General features: G+C 37.0%; 1 protein-coding gene across 1 annotated transcript; it reads left to right on the top strand.

Moving 5' to 3' along the window:
• The first annotated feature begins 11,287 nt into the window (after positions 1 to 11,287).
• Positions 11,288 to 17,581, top strand: si:dkey-6n21.13 (P2Y purinoceptor 3). The gene is made up of 2 exons (XM_059354580.1): positions 11,288 to 11,419; positions 15,956 to 17,581. The coding sequence occupies exon 2, from the start codon at positions 16,145 to 16,147 to the stop codon at positions 17,579 to 17,581; it is 1,437 nt and encodes a 478-aa protein (XP_059210563.1). The 5' UTR covers positions 11,288 to 11,419; positions 15,956 to 16,144.
• The last annotated feature ends 6,671 nt before the right edge of the window (positions 17,582 to 24,252 follow it).

Below are 24,252 nucleotides of genomic sequence, written 5' to 3' on the forward strand. Positions count from 1 at the left end.
ATGTAGTTATTAACACACTCCTGAAAGCCGCTCCACACGCAAAAAAATGGGAAGATTGTTTGAACTAAGTCAAATCGCACAGTTGTACAATGTTCAATTTAATTTTCTTTTTGTGCATCTGGTTAGTAATGGAGCCTTTCAAGCAGTCCTGATGAGGTGATGATGGGTTTAGGGTTGGATCGTAATGTTTTTGTTTACAGCGCTACTCGGTTTCTTTTTCACTGCTACTATTAGTCAACTTATTGTTGTGACCTCTGATGTGATGCATCATTCACTATAAGATGTGGACCAGAAATATGGAGAACAATTCTTCAGACAGATACTCATTTCATGGGTCAAATGCTCATTAGTGACACCTCTGAAAGGTTGGGGTTTGTAAAAAAAGAAAAGGAACAGATTGGTTTACATATCTGCTTGTTTTCACACAAACCTGGTGTGTTTTTCTACCCGGCAACACAAAACCCAGCTGAGGTGTTTGATGAGTAATTTGCCCTTGTTCTAGTGTAATTTAAGGCACAGATAAAAATGATCAGACCAATCAATGACTGTGGACACTTATCGATAACACTGATATTATCTCATCTGAGCAACATGGTCTCACAGAAATCCGTGAAATAGCCACGGATTTCGCTTAACTCAAAATCCGTGGAATAGCCACGGAATCGCTCAAATTTCCGTGAAACTGACACGGATTTTGCTACAATGCAAGTTAATGACAGTCATATCCCGTGGCTATTCCAACATACAAAGTGATTATGTACATTCACTGAGTGAAGATTTAGAAAATAAAACATATATTTCTCACTAGAAATGTGATCAAAATCCATTTTTATGCAGAAACTAAGTCAAAATATTGATTTTTTCACTAAAAATGAGAGAACTGTCCGCCATGTTTTTTGTTCTGACCGCCGGGACCTTAAAAGCCACGTGACTTGGAACAAACCAATAGGAACAAATATCCATGGAATAGCCACGGGATATGACTGTCATTAACTTGCATTGTAGCGAAATCCGTGTCAGTTTCATGGAAATTTGAGCGATTCCGTGGCTATTCCACGGATTTCTGTGAGACCAGGTTGCATCTGAGGGTTTGATGACAAAGCCATATATAACATATGGACCCAAACATCTGAATGTTCAGTCAAATGAGTCATCCAGTGTTGACAAAAGTTAGCTTCATTTTCCAGATCCCTCCCTCCCTCTCTCTAATGTTGTCTTCACACCAAACACAGTTATTTTTGGCCCCGCGCATTAACATACAGTACAGGCCAAGAGTTTGGACACACCTTCTCATTCAATGTTTTTCCTTTATTTTCATGACTATTGACATTGTAGATTCATCAAAACTATTAATGAACACATATGGAATTATGTACTTAACAAAAAAGTGTGAAATAACTGAAAACATGTCTTATATTCTAGTAAGCAAAGGGTGGCTACTTTGAGGAATCTAAAATACAAGACATGTTTTCAGTTATTTCACACTTTTTTTGTCAAGTACATAATTCCATATGTGTTCATTCATAGTTTTGATGCCTTCAGTGAGAATCTACAACGTAAATAGTCATGAAAATAAAGAAAAACGCATTGAATGAGAAGGTGTGTGTCCAAACTTTTGGCCTGTACTGTATTTAGTCCACGTAAAGACTTTCAGATAATTCAACTAGCACAAACGATTTGTGATACTGTGTCGTGAAAGCCTGAAATCCATTCGGAAAATAAGAATCTTAAAAGTGTATTGCTTGTCGTCTTGCAGACAGACCTGACAAAGCATGAATTCAGACTTTTTACACACCTGCATCATGTTGAAGTTATTTCGGTATACTTTTGATCGGATTATTGCCAAAAAAAATCTCAGAGTAAAACAGTTTATTTTGATTACATACAGCTGTAATAGCAGCAGTCATCCAGACACAGGTGGTGATAATCACTGAGCTGTGTGCATGTCCAGATGATGTTATAAGCCCAGACATGACAGTGTTTGCTTTTCCAAAATATCCGGGACTTTACAACAGTTACAAAGCAGCAGTCGTGGTTGCTGACGAAAATGAATGAATGAATGCTTTATTTTGGTTACAAAAAACAACAAAAAACAACAACAAAAACAAAGACAACAAAATAAAATCATGTTTTTTACAAGAATCCATCAGACAGCAACCGAAAAAGGAATAGGCTGAAGCCCCACTAAAGGCTTATTTTTGCCTCTCCTGTACTATCTACATGCATATACATTACATTATATACATTACATTGACTGAGTAATTCACATTTTTACAAAACACATGATACCTTAAACTGAAAAATCAAATTCAATCAAATTTCATTGTAACCCTTGATAATTTTAGATTTTTAAGTATTCTTGAAAACTAACATAGAATTACACATCTTTATTTCATCATTTAGTCCATTAATCCATAATTTTACACCCAAAACTGACACACATCTGTATTTGAGATTAGTTCTGAGTTTCAAACATTAGCAATCCCCTTAAGTTATAAATCCCCTGCCTTAATTTAAACATTTTTTGAATACAAACAGGAATTGACATGTTTACCACTCGAAACATAATTTCTAATGTTTTTGAATTTACAATGTCCTGAAATTTATAAACTTATAAAAAGCTGATTAATAAATGTTGTTGGAACACAATCAAACAATCACATGAGCAAAGAAGTACAAATAGATGAAAAAAATTTTGTTTTTGGTGTTAATATTTTAGTTTACCTTTGCTGTTTTTGACCAATAGTCGTGCTATTGAGCAGTGTTTTAATCCCTTGTTGCATTATAAATCATGATGTCAACATGTATTCAAATAGTGGACAATATTTAACCTTTAAAATACAGCAGAGCATAAATATCACAGCACAGATTGTGATCTGTAAAGTGGAGGTTATCTTTTATCAACGCTGGAACGATGATTTAAAACATTGTGTTATGCATCTTTTTTAAAGGCTTAAAACTGCAATCTAAAAAGGGACTCGTGTTAAGAAGCTGCTAATTCTGCCAACCGAACAATCTTTGTTTTTTTTTTGTACATATGTTTGATCTTTTTTTATTATTCATGTGTATCTTTGTGTAGGTGTTTTTGGTAAACAACTAAATGTGATCATGTTGAACAAATTAAGCACATTTATATTTTCTTCACCAAAGTGCTTTTCTTTTATACGTACGGGGAGATATTTTAATCTTTTTATTCAATCAGTTTGTTTTGTGACAGTCTTGGCACAAGTTTTTGATATTTGTCATTGAACAAACAAAACGAATGTTTACCTGTTATCTTTAGAAATTCACTACACTACACCACTCTGCTGCTCTGTCCTTTATCAAGTAACTCCACTTTACCGTTTTATTCTTTGTTTAGTGAGTCACTTCCTGTATATTTCACATTAAAAGCCTTCCAACAGCTCATTCCCGGGAAGCTATTAGTGTAAAACTTCTTCAGGACAGGTCGAGTTACTAACTTAATGAATAAATAATTGCAAAGTAGAAGCCTTTTGAAAAAATTTAATTTGTTGAATTAACTATGTGAACTATTATAGTAGTTAAATCAGAGCAGCCTGGTCTCCTAACAACCACATTTCCACACAACAAAACTGCATTGTCAGTGATATTTTAATGATGTTTTCATTTATTCTCTGTAATGTCTTTTATCCCGAGCCTGAGGTCACTTTTACATTAGCCTCATAGCATAATTGCCTAAGTCATCTTTTGGCCAAATTGTGATATCTGCCTAAGGTAGTTCATGTTTCTTCAACTTTCTAGACAAATGTACTTTCAGTCAATCAAAGGGATTAGGAGAAGTGTGTTTTTACTTTTATTCACATTTCTGCAACAAGGTATGATGAAGTGATGTAAACGCTAGCAAAACACTTTTAAAGAGAGACTTGTAAAGAGATTTGTTTTGACTAGAAATAAGACATTTTGACAATATATAAGATAAGTATTCTTGTTTAGGTTTTGAGTTTTTGCAGTGAGCCTGTTCATATTTTCGGAATAGCGTTCAGTGAGCAGAAGTACTCTGTGTTCGTTCCAAAAAAAGACCAGAGTGATGTATGTATCGTTTTTTTCTTGTTTTCCGAAACGCTCAAATATGACTTAGGCAAATATGCTATGAAGCTAACGATATAAAGTCTGGTGGACTAGCGATACAGTGGTGACGTTGCAACATTGTTGCATTTTTCATTTGGTTTGGTTTGCTTCCACACTGTGCTTTATCAGGCGCACCAAGCATTGTCAACAAATGTCCCACTGTTGACACTGTCCTTCATCTTTTGGACAGAATATATTTCCATTCTTATCCCCAGAGCTTCCACTTTTTCGAAGCAAGTTGCAGACTTTAATGTATTGTTTTCAGAGGTTTTTCCCTTTTTTTTGCAGCATTGATCCACTGTCCAATTGGATCACTTAGGCACCATTCTGTGCTTTGTTGTTTTTGTGTTCGTGTTTGTGATCTTCGGACAGTATGACCATATAACAGCCTTTGCTTCGTCATTGGACCACGTCTGTCTAAGAGGAATTTTTTTTAAGTACGTTACGTGACAAATGTACTCTGTTAAACATATACCATTAGCTTTTCCTAAACCTTACCAAGTACTTTTGTTTAAAGTCCCATCATTTACCACTTGTTTAAAACTGTGACTGTAATCCGGGAGAAAACGTGTTTAAACATAACGTAATTGAGAATGCATTTGTGTTGTATGCAAATATCATTATTAGGAGACAAGTTGGGTTTTACCAGGCATTTATTAGAAACTGGTTATCATTTGATTATCAGCTTTAATTGTGAAAGTACCACACATGTTTAGCATTGGCTCAAATCTATGTGAGTGACATAACAATACACTCATCTTTAGTGGTTTAGAGACAGAACTCAACTAATCTGATTGCTTTTTATAATTTAACCATGACCTCAGTCCTAAACTAACCTCAAAATGAACTCCTTTGTTATTAATTAAATAGTGCCTCTGCAACCACATAATTAACATCATATTGAGGTAGAAGAAAAGGATTCTGTTAAATTTGTGTTATTTACAAAATAATGTAAAGAAATGTTTATCAGAGAAACATGAATCATTAAGACGAATTGAGTTATTGCATTGTATTAATCTGTGTATTGAAAAACTGTTGGTTAACTTGATTGCACACTCCAATACTGTGTTTGTTTGGTGGTGGTTCAACCGTTTTGTTTACATTTGATGACAGACTGTTTCTTAAAATGAATAAAGTATTGGTCCATTTCAAAGGAAGATATTGTACGGATACATTGTATCAGCAAACTGATTACTTTTATTTTTTTTTAATTTAAGTACAATATTTTGAATGCAGAAATTTAAATATATACACTACTGGTCAAAAGTTTTAGAACACACCAACTTTTCCAGAATTTAATTGAAAATTATGCAGTTTAATGTCTCAGTGTACTCTGAAATTAATGCACATTTGCAACATTTAAAATTCTTTATTAAGCATGATAGTGTTTTGAAAGTAAAAAAAAGATTCAAAATCACATTTTATGTTGGACTAAAGGACTAAAAAAAGAATCAAAATGACACAAAATGACAAAAAAAGACACCAAAAGACACAAAATGACTAAAAAAAGACACAAAATGACCCAAAAAAACCCCCACAAAATGACTTACAAAGACATGAAAAGAATTCAAAAATGGACAAAATAGCCCAAGACTCCATAGAGTTAAGTTGTTAATCCACTTCTTGTTCCCTGAAAAAGGCCTTCTTGTATAATTCTGAAATGTACATTATTTTTCAGTTTTGGTTAAGCTTACCTTTTTTTATTTACCTCTGGCAGTTCACCACTTACCTTTGTACCCTTTCAAGCTGTTCATTTGACTTGAACTGCTTGAATTTCAATAAAAAACTGGAAAAATTGGGGTGTTCTAAAACTTTTGACCAGTAGTGTATTTCTAGTTCATTAGTGTTTATACTGCTTAAGGCAGTTTAGATTGAAGACTTTTACAACTGTTTTAATGCCACACGGGATGAAATCTAAGACCAAGGTAACCAAAGCTGAAAAAGAAAGAAAATATGAACTAATATTAATTGCTTAGACTCTGGGACAATTTTGTGTTTACTGTAAAATAAAACATGATTTGCAGTGTAGGTGAGGATGTGACGTTGGAATTATTCTGAGATTTTTCAATGTAAAGTCAGAAAAAAAGGATTAATAGATTTCTATTTTGCATGTTTAGCATTTTTAAGACTTTGATTTAGGACATTTTAATACCAATTAAAGGCTTATTTTAAGAATAATAGATTGATTGCCTCATAAGACTTTTTGGTAACACTTTCTATGAAGACTACATCTATAGTGCATTATGAGCGCATTCATAATGAATTATAATACTCATTATAATCAATCATAATGCATTATGACTGCATTCATAAACACATATAAAGCTTCATGATGCACTATATCAACAGTTATAAATATAGCTTATAATGACTTATAAATCCAAGTGTCTTATGAGTGCTCTTGACTGGTTATAAACTACAGGCTGACTGATGAGGCTTATAATACATTACAACTACTCATACCCCTCTATACACACACCTCAACAATCAATTGTTATAAGGACTCATAGGATGCCATAAGTATAAATAAATGATCAATGTATGCTTTAAGTAAAGTGAGGTTCATATAGACGCATCTATAATGCAGTATAGCTAATCATGATGTTTCATGATTCATCATTAGCATTATAATTCACTATGAATGCGCTCATAATGCACTATAGATGTAGTCTTCATAGAAAGTGTTACCGACTTTTTAAATATTACATGGATTATTTTCTGCTCCTCAGGATAAGGATAAGGATTCAAACAAGTCTGTCCAACACTTTGTTCCAGAGCAACATTTCATCTCAACAGCTAATGGTTGGTATTTATTTTGTGGATGATTTAGAAACATTTTTGTTTGGCTGTCAGGCTTTCCAAATATTAAATGTAAAAGGTACTAAAACTTACAGAGGGCGTAGATGATTGAAAGAGACAAACCTTTCTGTTTCCATAGTACAATGACCTGTTCTTAAAATGCACCCTCTGGCTGGACATGATACATTTATTGCTGGCTCTGTGAGTAGCTAATTAATTTATATGTTCTGTTTTGTCATGATTTTTTAATTAATTTCATTTCTGCTTATCCAGCTTACCTGTTTACTCCAGCTCAGAGGGAAATATACATGACAGCTTTTTATCCTTAAGTTACTTACTTCACTTTTCACAGTTAACTTTATACATAAAGTATTTACTGTTCAATTTATATATTTATATATATTATATATATATTTTATAGAATTTTTGATCATTTTTATAGTCACCTCTGTGTCTGAAGTTAGCCAGTCAGCTAGCCTAGCTGGCTACTAAAACGAATAAAAGCACCATCAGTTTCGTGGGCAGTGTGAGTTTAGCTCTGCTGAGTTTAGCTCTTTCCCTCTTTGCTTTTCATCAGTTTTTATTTCTCTTCCATGAACTTTCACTCCATTCCAGCTAATGCTGAGTCAGAGCGACTTAACTAAGCTGTGAAAATCAGGCTAACGTTGCTGCTAAACCAACAAGCTAGCGTTGCTAATGGTTATCAACAACCCCGTTTACACTTTGTTTTAAAATGCGTCTTGAGGAATCGGATCACAAGTAAACAGGGACCAAGACGCATTGTGATTGGATCACTTAAAACCACTTATCGAAGTGGTCTAGGACACATTTGACCGAACCTGCTATCTACCGAAACAACATGCAACATTTATGTATTTAACAGGTATATAAACACTCTCTTAATCCGATTCAGGGTTTTTTTCCCTAAAGTAATCTGGTGGACTACCAGTCACCACTAGCCTGGCTAACGCCAGACTATATCACAAATGAGATCTAGTCTGGACACAAGCAATTCATTTTTCCTTAGAGGAGGCGTGGTTTACGATCCTCCAGAGCCGTTTATTGGGCGCTACGAATGTCTATCAAAAGCATCTCTACATAGCTCTTAGCCAATCGTATCAGTTTTACCAGATGACAGAAATTGATGTTTACATAGCCAGACTAGCCCATCTCTACCTTGAGACTAAAATGCTCAATTCTGCTTCTGCAACGTTTTTCTGCAGCATGTTCTGGCTCTGGCTGCTCACAGTCTACCAGCAGTGTTGGTGTGTGTGTGTGTGTGTGTGTGAGAGAGAGAGAGAGAGAGAGAGTGTTGCTTTCTGCTTTGCTTCTCCAGTTCTCACTTTCTGCAAGATTATTTATTTTCACGCTTTATTCCCCCTCATGTCATTCAGCCACACACATCCACTGATTTTATGGGCAATAGACAAGCTGCTGCGGGTCTCTCTGCGGCTCCGCTGTCCCCCGGCTCGTAGCCAGATCACCGGTGTTTCAGCAGTGAGCGGTAGCGGGGCTAATTGGTAGATTAGGCTTTGGCCAAATCCTGTCGGAAGCTAGGCTAAAACATCCTTTTTCGTGGTGAAACAGGAGTGTAAAGTCAAACGTTGTTCTTCTTTTAAAATAAACTTTAGCTCTAAACTATTTAAAACGCCGTCTACAGCTAGATCGAAAGAGAGTTTCGCGTCTGCTGCAGCCATGTTGGATCTATAAGGAAATTACAAGCTTCCATCTGTCGAGTAGTATGCGTCATCGTCTCACCGTCCCTCCCCGTTCTGTGATTGGATCCCTAAAACAGGGCTAAGAAACGGCCGTAGTTTCCAGACCCTTTCGCAGATCGAAATGAAATCGAGCGTGCAAGGCAGTATGGGTATACCCAGGCTAAGTCACCACCATAGTCTCAGTGGAATTATTCTGCCACATAGACTATGTACTAAACTAACTAGGGAACATACTATCCGTAACAGTCTGGTGGTTTCACAACCTGGGGAGGTTGTTGGAAGTTGTACGTGTTGGGGTTGGTCGTGGCAACTTGAGTTGTGACTGGAGTGGAATTCACATCTGCAGCAGGTAAATTTAACCCTCCATCACCCACTATACACCCCTCCCCCTTGTCCTGGGGAGCCTCTGGAGTGGTGTGAAGGGGTCTGAGGTGGCAATGCTCCAACTTATTATCCAGGTATACACCTAGATACTTATAACTTGGCACCACCTGCATGTCCACCCCACAGGTATTCACTGGCTGAAGGGGGGCTTGAACCTGCGGAAATCTCTGATCATTTCCTTAGTCTTTGAGGTGTTCAGTAGGAGATAGTTCTTGTGACTCCAGTCACTGAAGGCTTTTATCAGATCCCTATATTCAGATTCCTGTCCATTCCTGATACACGCCAACATTGCAGTGTTGTCCGAGTACTTCTGAATGTGGCAGGACTCAGAGTTGTATCTATTTGAAGTCCGCTGTGTACAGTGTGAACAGGAATGGAGCCAGAACAGTTGAGGTCAGCAATGACCTCGTTGACCACATGGGAGCGACATACTACAGGAAAATGTTCCAGCTTTTACAGTTATGCATGTTACAAGTTAGTATGCACTCTGCCGCATCTGGAACATTTGTGTCCAGTACTGTAAACACCCCTGTTTTGCCCTGGCTCCTTTGTTTTGCCCACATCCATTTTTTTTTCTCTCTCCATGCTGCGCTGGTTGTTTGTATGTTACTTCAGCCACTTGTGAACAGGTTGCATCACTCCTTGCTGACTAATGTGCACTTTCACTTGCTCAGATTGCTTCACAAGCTCTACCGCTTTGTTCAACATCAAGTCTGGCATTAGTTGTAGCTTTTCAGACAGTTCTTTATCTGATATTCCTATGACTAACCTGTCACGGATACTTTCATCCATAACATCGGAAAATGCGCAAGTATCAGCCAGCTCATACAGGCTTCGAATGTACTCCTCAGAGGTTTCTCTGGGCTTCTGAGTGCGCTGATGGAATCGAGCCCCCTGGTGAATCGTATTCAACTACAGTGCGAAATAGCTGTCTAGTTTCACCACCATGGTCTTGTAATCATTTTCATCTTTCTCGTCCTCCCCCGAAAATGTGAACATTTTGAAAACTTGCTCTGCTTCCTTCCCCAGTGACTAGATCAGTGTGTAGACTTGTACCTCTCCTGTTTCAACATGGTCTCACAGAAATCCGTGAAATAGCCACGGATTTCGCTTAACTCAAAATCAGTGGAATAGCCACGGAATCGCTCAAATTTCCGTGAAACTGACACGGATTTCGCTACAATGCAAGTTAATGCCAGTCATATCCCGTGGCTATTCCAACATACAAAGTGATTATGTACATTCACTGAGTGAATATTTAGAAAATAAAACATATATTTCTCGCTAGAAATGTGATCAAAATCCATTTTTATGCAGAAACAAAGTCAAAATATTGATTTTTTCACTAAAAATGAGAGAACTGTCCGCCATGTTTTTTGTTCTGACCGCCGGAACCTTGAAAGTCACGTGACTTGGAACAAACCAATAGGAAAAAATATCAATGGGATGGCCACGGGATATGATTGTCTTTAACTTGCATTGTAGCAAAATCTGTGTCAGTTTCACGGAAATTTGAGCGATTCCGTGGCTATTCCGCGGATTTTGAGTTAAGCGAAATCCGTGGCTATTTCACGGATTTCTGTGAGACCAGGTTCCCTGTTTACTTGTTTAGTTTCATTCCTATCCTGAAGCGATGAAACCGCTGATGCTACTCTGGCCGTTGTTCTGGGCGGGAAAAGTCAAAGTTTTCAGGAGGTGGAACCTTGGCCCTCTTCTGACACCATGTAGTGTTAAGTAGAAATATATGCAGAGGCAATCATACCTTTAACCTAGCTTTATTTAAGCTAATAAACAAAAGTTAAGCTAATGCTAATAAACACAGTTTTCTGGCCGACTGGACTTGTTTACAGTACAAAACTAGGAAGAGAGTTCCGGTCAGGTAAGCGCGGGCTAACACCGCATCAAATGACGTCACAACCAAAGAGCAGTACAATAAAATAGTACCATTACAGTAATAAATGTGCGCGGGGCAATGGATGGTCAGCTGTTATTTGCAAAACATCCAGCTCAGCTCAACAGGTGACAAGAGAGGTAGACACTCTCTTTCTCTCACACACACACACACACACACACACACAAAGGTGAAGCGAGGAAGACGAATTGGATGACACACAGTGAGGGACAGAGGGAGGGACTGGATTACCATAGAAACTGCTCAGACTGTTCAGAGAAGCAGCAGAAAAAGGTGAAAGCAGAAGTGGTCCAACTGTCAAGGTCACTGATCAGCCAAACTGTTCAGCTCTGATCACTGCTCACTGCTCATGATTTCTTTTTGCTTTTTAAAGAACCAAGAATAGTTTTTTTTTATAGCTGCTGACGTACAGCAGCACTGCATTCAAAGCCTTTTGGATGTTTTTGTATTTTCTTGTGATTATTCTGAACGGCGACAGAACAGGAGCCATATGGAGTTAAAGTCATCGTTGGCACAGGTAAGCTCTTTGTCTAACAGCAGATTGCAGTGATGCAGGTATTTATGAGTCTGATGCAGTTCCCTTTACACAAACACTAAACTCCTAATGCATCTCTCAAGACTTCACAGGGGTTATTTTTAGTCCAAATTGTTTGCATAAAGCAGTAAAACGTTTTTTTTTTAAGATTTGTAAGTAACTTTAATTACATTAAAAACTTTCTCTGGAACATTTCTTAATTAGATTAAATATGAATTCTGAGGCAGATCATACATCGGGCTGCAGTGGGTTTTCTCGGAAGCTATTAGCTGCTCCTGGAAAACAACCTCTCTTGATTTGGCTTCCAGGAAGAAGAAAAAGTGCACTCCTAGTTATATGTTTTTTAGGAAAACAGTAACTGTGACATTGATTTTGTGATTTTGTTAAAACTTTTGTTTGTATTTCCTCAAAATGTCTTCCATTTTGCAGTTAACAGGCCTTAAAAGTCACAGAAATGTCTTAAACCTGAATTTGAGACTTCATTTTAACAACACGGTTCTATCTTATTTGTTATATTTTCCTTTTTGTCGCCTCCTGTGCATTTCCTGAGCAGCAGCAGTGTTTGATCACCTGTAAGTTCTTCTCATGCTAATATTGGACCTAAAAGGGTGAATTTGGGACAGCAGGTGAAATGGGGCAAATAAGGTTTTAGATCTTTGGCTTTTTTAATATTAACCGCCAACAGTCAAACTGCATAGTTGCTACAAATGTCCTTTACATGAAACAATAATCTGGATCAGCCTAAGAGAATAAGAAATTTTTTTTTTTGAAAATCACTGAATTACTGCAGCAAACTTGTAGGATGTTCTATTGTTCCAGCTGTTTGACTTATAATATTTTCACAATACACCTTTATGGGAAATGTCTTTGAGTGACTCCATAATATAACTATGACAGAATTAGGTATCACAAGGATATTCCACATTTAGTTTAATGATTTGAGAACTCAAAAGATAAATGGATTTAACAATTTAAAGAACAAATATTAAATACTTTTCTTCCGTCATGCTTTTATAACCATCAGTGTCCCCATTTTACCTGAACATGCCATCAAACTGGGAGGGGTTCTTGTTGTGTTTGAAGGTCCAAGTATTGAAATATTTTACTTGGCAACATCTTTTCTATATAGGAATATAGCAGAGATTTTAAAAAAACTGTCAAAGAACAATGAGGTGGTCTTCATTTCACCCTATACTTCTAAACTTCACTCTTTCGGCCTTTTAACTGACTGATCCCATCATACTGAACTACAGAGAGAAACTCAAAGTCTAAAACAAAAAAATAATCTTCAATAATGTAAATGTGATTTGTAGTGAATTTGTTCTTACTGTTTTAGGCAACTAATTGTTTCGATTTCATTTCTGTGTGGTGTGAAAACCTGCGGACTGGCAGACTCTTGAAACAAGTTTGAGTATAATCCATCAAGTCTGCATTCATTTTTGTTAACCAGTGCATTAAGTTAGAAATGAATGGAAGCCAATGGTGGCCTGTAATAGAAGAAATAATGTATCAACATTTCTTAAACACTGTACCATTGTTTGATAATTGGTTGGGAATAATCACTTACTATATTATTTTCTAATTGTCAATTTGTTGTGAGTTAATGGGCTGAAATGTGCAAAACTTTTATTGGTTTCCATTGATTTTTCTAAAGGATAAAAAATCTATTAGCAGTGTCATGAAATGTTCCACACAGTGAGGCTTGATTTCAAGATTTTTTAAATGAGAATGGCACCGGGGGGGGGCCAAGAATCAGTCAGGAAGGGCCCCTGGGAAAGCAGAAAATTATAAATAGAGTTGAAAATTGGTTTAGAAGACATCGGGCACAATTTTCAGGCTCTTGTGAAAAGTGGCTCAGGACAAGAATTGTCCCTGGTATTCTTGACAAGTGGTATAGGGGGCATCTATATATTTTGCGGGAGGGCCCCTTTATATACGCCCCTGCAGTGAAAAAAATCAAGCCATTGCATATTCATGTTTGTCAAAATAACATTGACTTTTTAATCTGCATTATCATATGATAATGTAAAACTGATAAAAACCAATGGAGACTACACAGTTTAAACTATTTTCAAGAGTCTGCTACACATCTCAAAAATCTCAAGATGTGTATCATGCATTCCAAAATAGTCAGCACTTGTAGTTTAAGACCCATGTCATTTAAAAGGGGACACAACCTCATGCAAATGATTCTCTGAATGGTTTACTAACAGGTTATTCCATTAAACCATAACAGTTAACGCAGCAGAAAACACGTCTAAAATGTCATACTTTATAAGTGTTTTAGCTCTTAATAATAGTCTTTAAACTAATAATCTTTAAACTTCCGCACATTCTGTTGTTGGGATTACCACACCCACAAATAAAATCATCCCATTGTCAAAAATTGTGGAATGTCTTAACATATGCTGCACGTAAAACTATACTGCTGAACTGGATTTCAAATAAGCCACCTACAGTTTTAGATTGGCATAAGGTAATATTTGACCTTAAACAAAAATGTTGTATATGTGAAAAAAGTTGTGAAACATAATTACTAATAAAGATATATTTAAAAAAAAAAAAAAAACTTCCGCACATTGATGAGAATGCCTCAGGTTGCAAGATCATATTAAGGTTAAAGGTCATGGGCCTTTTACGTCTTATTTGTGTTGTACTGTTAATATGTCATGTTACTGGTTGACACATTACCCTTATTTAGTTGAACTTCGAAGTGAAGTGGTGGTATAACCTGGGGATGACTCACTTAACACTTACACAAACACACACACAGTTGCACCTGCCTGTGTGCTGATCCTAATATGCAGGTTTAGAGCTGATGGTGAGGCTTTCAGCTCAAGCATCGCTTGAGTGAATCCTGGTTAGTTGTGTTGACTTTAATGATGCTGTCGCACATCTAATGCAAACGACTTAAAATATTAAAATAAGACAGTGAAAAAAGCAGTGATGAGTTGTAGTATATAGTGACAGCAAGACCAATGTACAGACGGGTGCATGGAGACACCTAGGGGAAGTGTGGTTACTTATTGCTGAGTTAATGGGGTGAGAAGAGACTGAATCAGCAGCATACCCTTGTAAACAGGAAGGCAAACAAGCACTAAGAATCAGCAGCATACAACAGGAGGTCAAACAGATTGTGTAAAGGCCCTAGTAAAAGGGGAGGGGTTGTGGGGTCTTTCCATCACTCCCCTTTAATATGAGCCAAGAAAACAAATGTTTTTTCAGGGGGCCAAAGGTTATAAATACTAACCTCAGCATGCTTACAAACACACAGGTTGACATGCAAATGATTATGAGGTTATATCTTTTTTGCTATCTTGGTCTGGCATGCATACAACAATAGCTACATAGCACTACACACAAAGTAAAGCTGAAGCTGACAATTTAAATGACGTTCAAACCCATATTGTAAACAATTAGATTTACATGTTTTTTTTTCTATTTTGGTATTTTTTCTATGTGGTATTAAAACAAAATCCACAGAGAAGTGCACACAGCCTGTTTCCAAAACTGTGCATTTAAATGAGACGTCTGGACCTTGGTATGGTTGTTATGTCACATCTGCACTATATATAAGTAGAAGTGCTGCTACAGTATCAACGCAGTCATTCCCCGGCTACAATGATGGTGCAGAGATGCCAAAGCACAGTTGTGAAAGACCCGGAGAGAGTAAAGAAAAGAAAAAGTAAACAGCTTTTTCAAGAGGGGGGTTTAAAGAGAACAAAGCAGACAGAGGATGAATACAGGAATATTTGGACAGACCATCTGAGAAAAATATGTTTAAAAGATGTAAACTGGACATACTTATACTCACATGGGCTTTGAGATTGGAGCATCTCAAACAAAAAACAGACAGTATAGAAAGCTTAAAGTCTGAGCATCCATTCAAGTAACTGAGAGGTTCTTAAAAATTACAAGTAAGTTAGTTCAGGCTTTATTATTTGAAGAAGAAGAAGTGTCATTGAGATCAACATCTTTTTTTTTTTTACAAAAAAGACCTGACAAATTACAAAATAGAAAGGAATGAGTATCTTCAAGTGTGTTTGTCCGAAGTTAATTTGTGAATTAATATGCAGTATATCAGAAATCAGGCTTTTCTGGCTCACAGCTGGTATGATAATGTTTTGTGTGATCATTTAAAAATCTACTCTAATCTAGAGGAAGCTTTTAATTAATAAGGGATGGCTAGATGTTGTTGTTGTTGTTGTTCTCATGATGGTATCATCTGCAAAAAAATGGACATTGGAGTTCTCAGTTGAAAAATAAATATTATTAATATATAGCAGTGGGGACTAGTATTGCTCCTCAACCAACCATTTATGGACTTGATTAGGAACCACTGGTAAAAACTACTCTACCAGAATGAGTCATATTGAACTAGCTGTAAGCAGATTCACCAAAACCAATAGAAATCAAGGGATGATATGGTTAGTTGGTGCATAGTACAAGGAAGATACTACTGATTGCACTGTCAAGGTGAGACATGAAATGTGACTAATGTGTCTCTTTTTTTTCTAGATAAACAATCACTCCTGGATCTGACCATCTGAAGTCATCAGAAAATACACTGTACGGGATAATACAGAACAACCATTAAACGCTACAGAGCACAAGGATGACAGAGGAGAAGCTTGACGGAACCTCAAACATACAAGCCACAGTCTTTTTGAACTTCTCCCTCACATGAAAATCACTTAATCCCTCACAATGTCATCCAGACGTGGCGTTCCTCCAAACATCACTGTCTCGGTACTCTATGAACTTGTCAGCTCCTCCTCGCCCTATCCCGCCACCACCACTCCACCTCAATCTTGCAGTATAGACGAGTCCTACAAGTACATCTTCCTTCCCATCTGTTACTCTTTCACTTTCCTCTTCAGCATCTCCCTAAACTCTGTCATCCTCTACCGTTCCTTTCGCCGGACCAAGCGCTGGAACGCTTCGTTGATCTACATGGTGAACCTGGCCTCTACAGACTTCATGTATGGCCTGTCACTGCCATTCCTTGTGGCTAGTTACATCATGCGGGACCGTTGGGTATTTGGGGACTTCATGTGCCGCCTGGTCCGTTTTCTCTTCTACTTTAACCTCTACTGCTCCATCTTCTTCCTCACTTGTATCTCTGTCCACAGGTACCTCGGTATCTGCCACCCAATGAAAGTCATCACACTAGAGACGAAGAAGGCTGTCAAGTGCACTTGTGTCCTGGTTTGGATTGTAGTGTTTGCTTTGACCTGCCCTATCTTCCGGTTTGCTCAGACTGGTCATGTTACGAGATTGGGAGGGCCTGGCGGCAATGCAAGCAGTATTGACAACCCAAGCCATGAGATATCATTGATAAATGGTAATGCCAGCTATGCTAACATGGGAGGTGTGATTGAGGAGTACCAGAACTGTTGGGACGATGCCATAGATAAGGAGTTTCCTGATTACGTACCCTATGGCATCATACTCCATTTGCTGGGCTTTTTTGGGCCTTTCACCATAATTGCTTGGTGTTACTCTCACGTTGTTCTGACCATATTTAGGACTTTGCATTCTCAGCCCTCATCCCGCAGGGGTCAGAGAGAGGGACAACATGAAGGAATAGAGAGAAGAGAGAGGAGTAGTCCTTCAATACTTGCAAGCGGAAGAAGAGGAAACAATGGACTGTCAAGGACGCTCAGAAGAAATGAAGGGGTTTCCATTTTCCTTGGTGCCCACTCCCCTTATGCCAATCGCAGACGTAAATCTATCAAGACCATCATCACCATCACCCTACTCTTTGCTCTGTGTTTCTTCCCCTTTCATGTTACTAGAACCATCTTCCTCCTGCTGAAAGTGACCAAAGGAGTCCCCTGTCACACTATGACCATGGTCTCTATGTGCTATAAGATCACAAGGCCTTTGGCATCGTTCAACGCATGGCTCAACGCGCTCCTTTACTTCCTGACTAAAGACAAGGGGGGAGCTCACTGCTGCCAGGCAGTTAACACTACCACCCAACAGCATGGTGGGCTTCTATTGCCACTGAGGATGATGGGAAAAGGAGAGGATGCAGAGGACAGAGGGCTCGAAGACAGAATTGAAAATCAGGAGAATAAAGCATTTCACAACAGTCCATCATACATGAATAGAGCAAAAGTCAGATATATAGTTGAATGAATGTTTTCATACAGAATGAATGAAATAACTTTAGATACACTGTAGGTTAACCTTTAGTAGAAAAGCAAATATATCATATACTATGAGCACTGTAGCTAAATCAATGATTAAAGAGGACCCAAGCATGAATCCTATTATGCCTTTTATTTCTAATTGTTTGTGCCTAATTGCTTGTCTGCTATGCTGAAAGTTACCCAATGGGTTAATGCAACCTGAGTGCAAATGTGCCACCTCATTATGTTGATAATCTGTTATTGTGTTTTACATGGTATATTTTTAAATTGTGTTATAAATGAAAGTGGGATCACTGATTTCCAACTAAGGCCAGGGTACGCTTAAAAAAAAGTTTGTACAATGTGAAATTTAATCATGTCTAAAGATAAAAGTGTTTCTACCTGTTCAAAAGTTATAAAGAGGGACAATGTCCGTTAAATGGCACTCTTTTAGTCAGTTTCTCCATGAGGGCCTTGATCATGTTGCACTCCATTGTCTACACAGTACGTTACAGATGTAATTGTGTGAAGGTTGATGAAATAGAACTTCAGAGAGACATTTAAACCCTTCATATATTTACATATTTTCACTACTTGCCGTTGCTACACAAAGTAGGTGTGTAGGTCAGCTTTCAGGTTTTAGGAAAATACTAAATATTGTCATGTTTGGAAAGGTTAAAAATTAGGGTTTTTCATATACTGTCAGACAAATGTGTTGGGCAAGCTATACTGTTTTTGATCTGTCTGACATTTGATATGTAAGTGTTTGGTGAATATTCTGTTATTCTGTTGAGTGTTCTGGTACAGTTACTTTCACAATGAAAATAAACCCCATCCCCTGATCATGATTGTATGATTCAAATGAAGTACATGGCAGATCATCACAAATTGTCTTAAATACCCCTCACATCTGTTTAATGTCAGAATTTGTTGTCTGTGGGAGGTTTCTGGTAAATTTCCATAAATTTTCCATGGGAAGTTAAGCTGACGAATTTTGGAAATATTAAAAAATTAAAAAAAAACATGACATTTCAACAGATTTATTTGTAAGTGGAAATTTATCAAGTTTTAATTATTTTATTGAACAATCAATTATTTTATTGAACAACAAAAACTAATCATGTTAGCATTAACTGTAGCATTAACTGGGATGTTAATTTTGGCTAGCAAAAAAACAAAAACAAAATATACATGACTTAGCTGAAAACTGAAATGTGACTCTTTGGAGTGTCTGTTAGTCCAACCAAATTCTGAACAAGACATTTTTACTGAACAAAACGTTCAATAAACTGTCATTAAGTGAAAATAGTGACCTGTCAATCAAAGGTAGCCACGCCCCAAATCATACGATTCTTTATCTTCTATTTTCTTCTAAATGGGGCCGTTATTTACCATATTAACATCAACTTGTCTTGAAGAAGATTTTTTACTAGCGATTGACACCATAGTGTTGTCCTAAAAAAAAAATTCTGAGGTACTAAATTAAGTGAAAAGTTTTCTTATTTTGCATTGAAATGAATGGGCCCAAATGCTTTTGCAGCTGCCGTCAACGCCCCCTGTTGGAATTTTCGGTAGAACGCAGGCTTAAGGCACTTCCTGGTTTGCCTCACTGCTCAGACCCGGAGGTTGCCGTCTGAGAAAAGCAGAAATTCAAGTGCACTTGCATGAAAGTTTTTAGTCAAGATTATGCTAGCATATATTTTCCTCAACTATATCTAAGTTCCCTGTTAAGGGCCAACCTTCAATTTTGTAAATTCCTGGTTTTATTCCAATTAGTTTCGATTAATTCCCATTAATTCCCATGGAAAGTTTCCAACTATGAAAATTCCTGGAACTTTTGCAACTGTCGCTGTGATAGACAATTCTCAAAACTTTACAAAATCTTATATTCACACCAAATGTACACCATTTTATTTAGTTTTATTTAGTTATTGGCCAGCTGTGTGTTTACTGTTTGTGTGTATGAGTGCAACGCCATGACTGCCTTCAAAGAGAGTGCTTGAAAAACAACTGCACCGTTATCCCCATCCACAGGCTTTTCACCCTGACTTCAAATGTGGCCATTTGGAACAACATCAAACACTTTTTGCCTCTGGACATGTTTAGTGTTTGAGGCATAGTCAAGACTACTGTCTGTGTTTTTTACCATCTCTGCAGCACAGCCTGGGTTCTTTTTTTTTTTTTTTAAGTGATCAGATAATTGTGATTCATGCCTTAGTTCCTCCAGACTGGATTTGTTTCTGTAATTCTTTTTTTTCCCAGTCAGAGCAAATGCAAAAATACTCACCATGGCTAGCACCTGGCTGCGTCTCAGATCTCATTAGACCATATCAAAGGATATATGCTGTCAACATGGTCTCACAGGAATCCGTGAAATAGCCACGGATTTGCTTAACTCAAAATCCGTGGAATAGCCACGGAATAACTCAAATATCCGTGAAACTGACACGGATTTCGCTACAATGCAGGTTAATGACAGTCATATCCCAAGGTTTGGCTATTCCAACATACAAACTGATTATGTTCATTCACTGAGTGAAGATTTAGAAAATAAAACATATATTTCTCGCTAGAAATGTGATCAAAATCCATTTTTATGCAGAAACTAAGTCAAAATATTGATTTTTTCACTAAAAATGAGAGAACTGTCCGCCATGTTTTTTGTTCTGACCGCCGGAACCTTGAAAGTCACGTGACTTGGAACAAACCAATAGGAACAAATATCCATGGTCATTAACTTGCATTGTAGCGAAATTCGTGTCAGTTTCACGGATATTTGAGTTATTCCGTGGCTATTCCACGGATTTTGAGTTAAGCAAATCCGTGGCTATTTCTTGGATTCCTGTGAGACCAGGTTCATGCTGTTTAGCTTTACAATCTGTACAGCATACAGCACACTCCACTGACCTTTGACCCTCTACTGGACATTCTCTTTGTTGACAGAATTACTTTTCAGAATGCATAAAAAGTCATCCAGTTCCAGAGTACTTTACATCAACAGTCTTTACCTTTGAAAAAGTCTTCCTACCTATATAAGAGTAGCTTCTTCCCTGGAAAACTTTAAAGTCAGGAAAAAAAGTATAACCTACAGCATTGTCTTTAACCCTCATCCCGCATTCACCCATTGTTAATCTTTATTGGTTTTATTGTTTTGTCATTTTATCAACAATGTATAAAAAAATGCAGCTTACAGTGTTAGTACTTATTCTCATATTCTTGTGTTTTTTTTTCTTTTTTTGTAAATATAATACACCTTAGTGTAATAACGCACTTAAATAAATTCGATTTGACTTAAACTGGTTGGACAAATGGACATTTTACCTGTTGGTGGCACAACACTAAAGGACAGAATGTCCTGGGTGCCAGCAACCAACCTGCAACTTGAATTTCCATTGTAAATACATATAAATAAACTTCTTATGAAAATATAGCACAAGTATTAGTATTTGTATTATACACTGTAAAAAATGTTTGTGGAAATTACAGTAAAAAACTGTCAAATTGCATCAGAAATAGGTTGTAAAATTAAACATTGTATATCACCGTAGTAGATAGTTTTAATTACTGTAAATCAAAGAATAGTATAAAACTTTAAATTCTACTGCCATAAATTGTAGAAAACACACAGTTTTGCTGTAAAAATATAACATTTCCATGTAAAGTTAATGGAGAAATACCATAATGACACAATTATCCTAAAAGTAATGGGATTATTCTGTATAAATTACAGTTTTTGCTGATATTTACATTTACATACGTTCACTGTATTTTTTACGGTGATGTTCTGGCAACCACAGCTACCGGTATTTTACCGTACGTTAAACAGATTTTTTTTTTTTATAGTGTAAGTTAAAGGCAGTAAACACTGCAAACAGGAAATTTGCACAAACTCGACCTGATTCAGGCGCAAGGCAATCTTGAAAAAAGATTTTGGCTCGGGCCTGGTCAAGTTAGGTTCAGACAGATAATCAAAGCTCTACACTGTATACGTTTAAATAGCTGTGAACTTGTTTTAGGGTTTTGTCTGTGTTTTTGTCTTTAAACTTGTACCCTTTCACAGTGTATTTTCATATTATGAAAGGCTTACAAACGGTAGTCCACAAACTGAAGGAGAACATTACCTCAAAGCATTCTCATCCCAACCCATCAGATATTTTTCACGGCCCTCAGCATGTGATACTGACGCACATGGACCCCCTTTGTTTCAGTTCTGGACATGTCAGGAATGGTGAGTCACTTCCCGCTAGTTACAAGCCGAGTGGCTTTTCAAAATGCCACCAGTATGTGCCACAAGCTCCCTTTTACAATAATTCACTTTGCACTGGTGTTTCTGGTGCCCTCCATTGGTGCATATTGACCAGGTAAAGACAGGACCTTTTCCCAGGTGACTTTATAACAACTTATTAATAAAGTACACACAAAACACAGTACAAAAAACTATATACAAACTAGGAAACTTAGATATTCTTATTTATTCACAACGAATTTCAGCTTTTACAATAAAAAATATATAACATGGTTTTGTGTATTTTCTTAGACAATGTTTTGACTGAGATTCAGTATTGACATTATTTTAAACACTTTTGAGTTTGTTACATTATTCTTCATAATAGAGGTAAGATTCTCGATTTAAGAAGTCTCAAATATATGTATGTGAATTTGTTTTGCACGTCTTTCAATGTCATGAAAACCTTAAAATTAACACTTTCGCTATTAACAGAGTCATTCAAATACTTCAAATACAATCTTTGTAAGTTAAGGTCATGTGCCAAGTATTTTTGACCAATGTGGCAGATTCAGACACCTTTTAGCCTGCCATGTGGCATTTACAGTGATTGAATTTATTATCCTGAATGGCTTATCTGAATTCGGACCGCGGGGAACTGGAACCACTCCCAGCAGACATTGGGCAAGAGGCGAGATACACCTTTAACATGTCGGCAGACTATCGCTGGGCTGGCACCAGGGCTAGACTGGGACAAAAAATTGTCCTGGGCATTTTTGCCCCCCCCCCCATTCCAGTAACTGCATAGTTACCAATGAGAAGTTAAATCTCTTCTTATTACATGTAAAATTTCATTTTTGAAGGACTTCTTAGTTCAAACTTACTATTCACATGCACACATTTGGTAATAATATGTGTAAAGTTTGTGTAAAGTCGTCACTTGCGCGCACAAACACACACACACACACACACACACACACACATACATACACACACACACACACACACACACACACATTCTTGTACTTCTTTGTGAGGGCCCTCATTGTAATAGTGAATTCCCTTGCAAGGTTATAACAATTTTGAATTTTTCAGTAGTTTTAGTTTTGATTATGTTGTGAATTTTCGTTTTCAAATTCAGTATGTTTTAATGAGTTTTAGAGTGAATTTGCTAGTTTTAGTTTAGTATTTATTTTTTTGGAATAGGGCATTTGTTGGGTGGGAGATTAAAAGAGGTCACAGTAAATTTTGCCTTTATTTCCTTTGTCTGATCCATCTTCATTATGTATGAAAAAAGTTGACAAAGACGAAAACGAAGGACATTTTCACTATGATTTTAATTAGTTTTAGTTAGTTTAGTAACCACAAAATAGAGTTTTAGTTCATTATCATTATTTAAACATAAACCTGATGTAACCTGAACCCTTAAACAAAGTCTGAACTCTCAAACAAGCCTGGCCGAAATGTCCTCATTTTGCAAAAATGTCCTCACTCTGTTGGTTAAAAACGTGTTCTGGTCCTCACTATGTGAGGATGTACAAGACCACACACACACACACACACACACACACACACACACACACACACACACGAAAACGAAGGACATTTTCACTATAATTTTAATAAGTTTTAGTTAGTTTTGTAACCAGAAAATAGAGTTTTAGTTCATTATCATTATTTAAACATAAACCTAATGTAACCTGAACCCTTAAACAAAGTCTGAACTCTCAAACAAGCCTGGCTGAAATGTCCTCATTTTGCAAAAATGTCCTCACTCTGTTGGTTAAAAACGTGTTCTGGTCCTCACTATGTGAGGATGTACACACACACACACACACACACATTCTTGTACTTCTTTGTGAGGGCCCTCGTTGTAATAGTGAATTCCCTTGCAAGGTTATAACAGTTTTGAATTTTTCATTAGTTTTAGTTTTGATTAGGTTGTGAATTTTCGTTTTCTCATTCAGTATGTTTTAATGAGTTTTAGAGTGAATTTGCTAGTTTTAGTTTAATATTTATTTTTTTGAAATAGGGCATTTGTTGGGTGGGAGATTAAAAGAGGTCACAGTAAATTTTGGTTCATTATCATTATTTAAACATAAACCTAATGTAACCTGAACCCTTAAAACAAAGTCTGAACTCTCAAACAAGCCTGGCCGAAATGTCCTCATTTTGCAAAAATGTCCTCACTCTGTTGGTTAAAAACGTGTTCTGGTCCTCACTATGTCAGGATGTACAAGAACACACACACACACACACACACACACACACACACACACCCAGCCCCTGCAGGGGGAGACACTACCCTCCTCTTCTCAGACCGGTTAGAAATTCAAAACACAACCGCCTTGCACAATCTCCCGTCCTGCACCGCGGCCTCGAAAAGCCTGTGACGGTTATTTTAATTTAACATAAAAAATAAATAAAAATCACAGGAGCAATATTATTCAAAA

The sequence above is a fragment of the Centropristis striata genome, chromosome 17 (assembly GCF_030273125.1).
Source record: "Centropristis striata isolate RG_2023a ecotype Rhode Island chromosome 17, C.striata_1.0, whole genome shotgun sequence".
NCBI lineage: Eukaryota > Metazoa > Chordata > Actinopteri > Perciformes > Serranidae > Centropristis > Centropristis striata.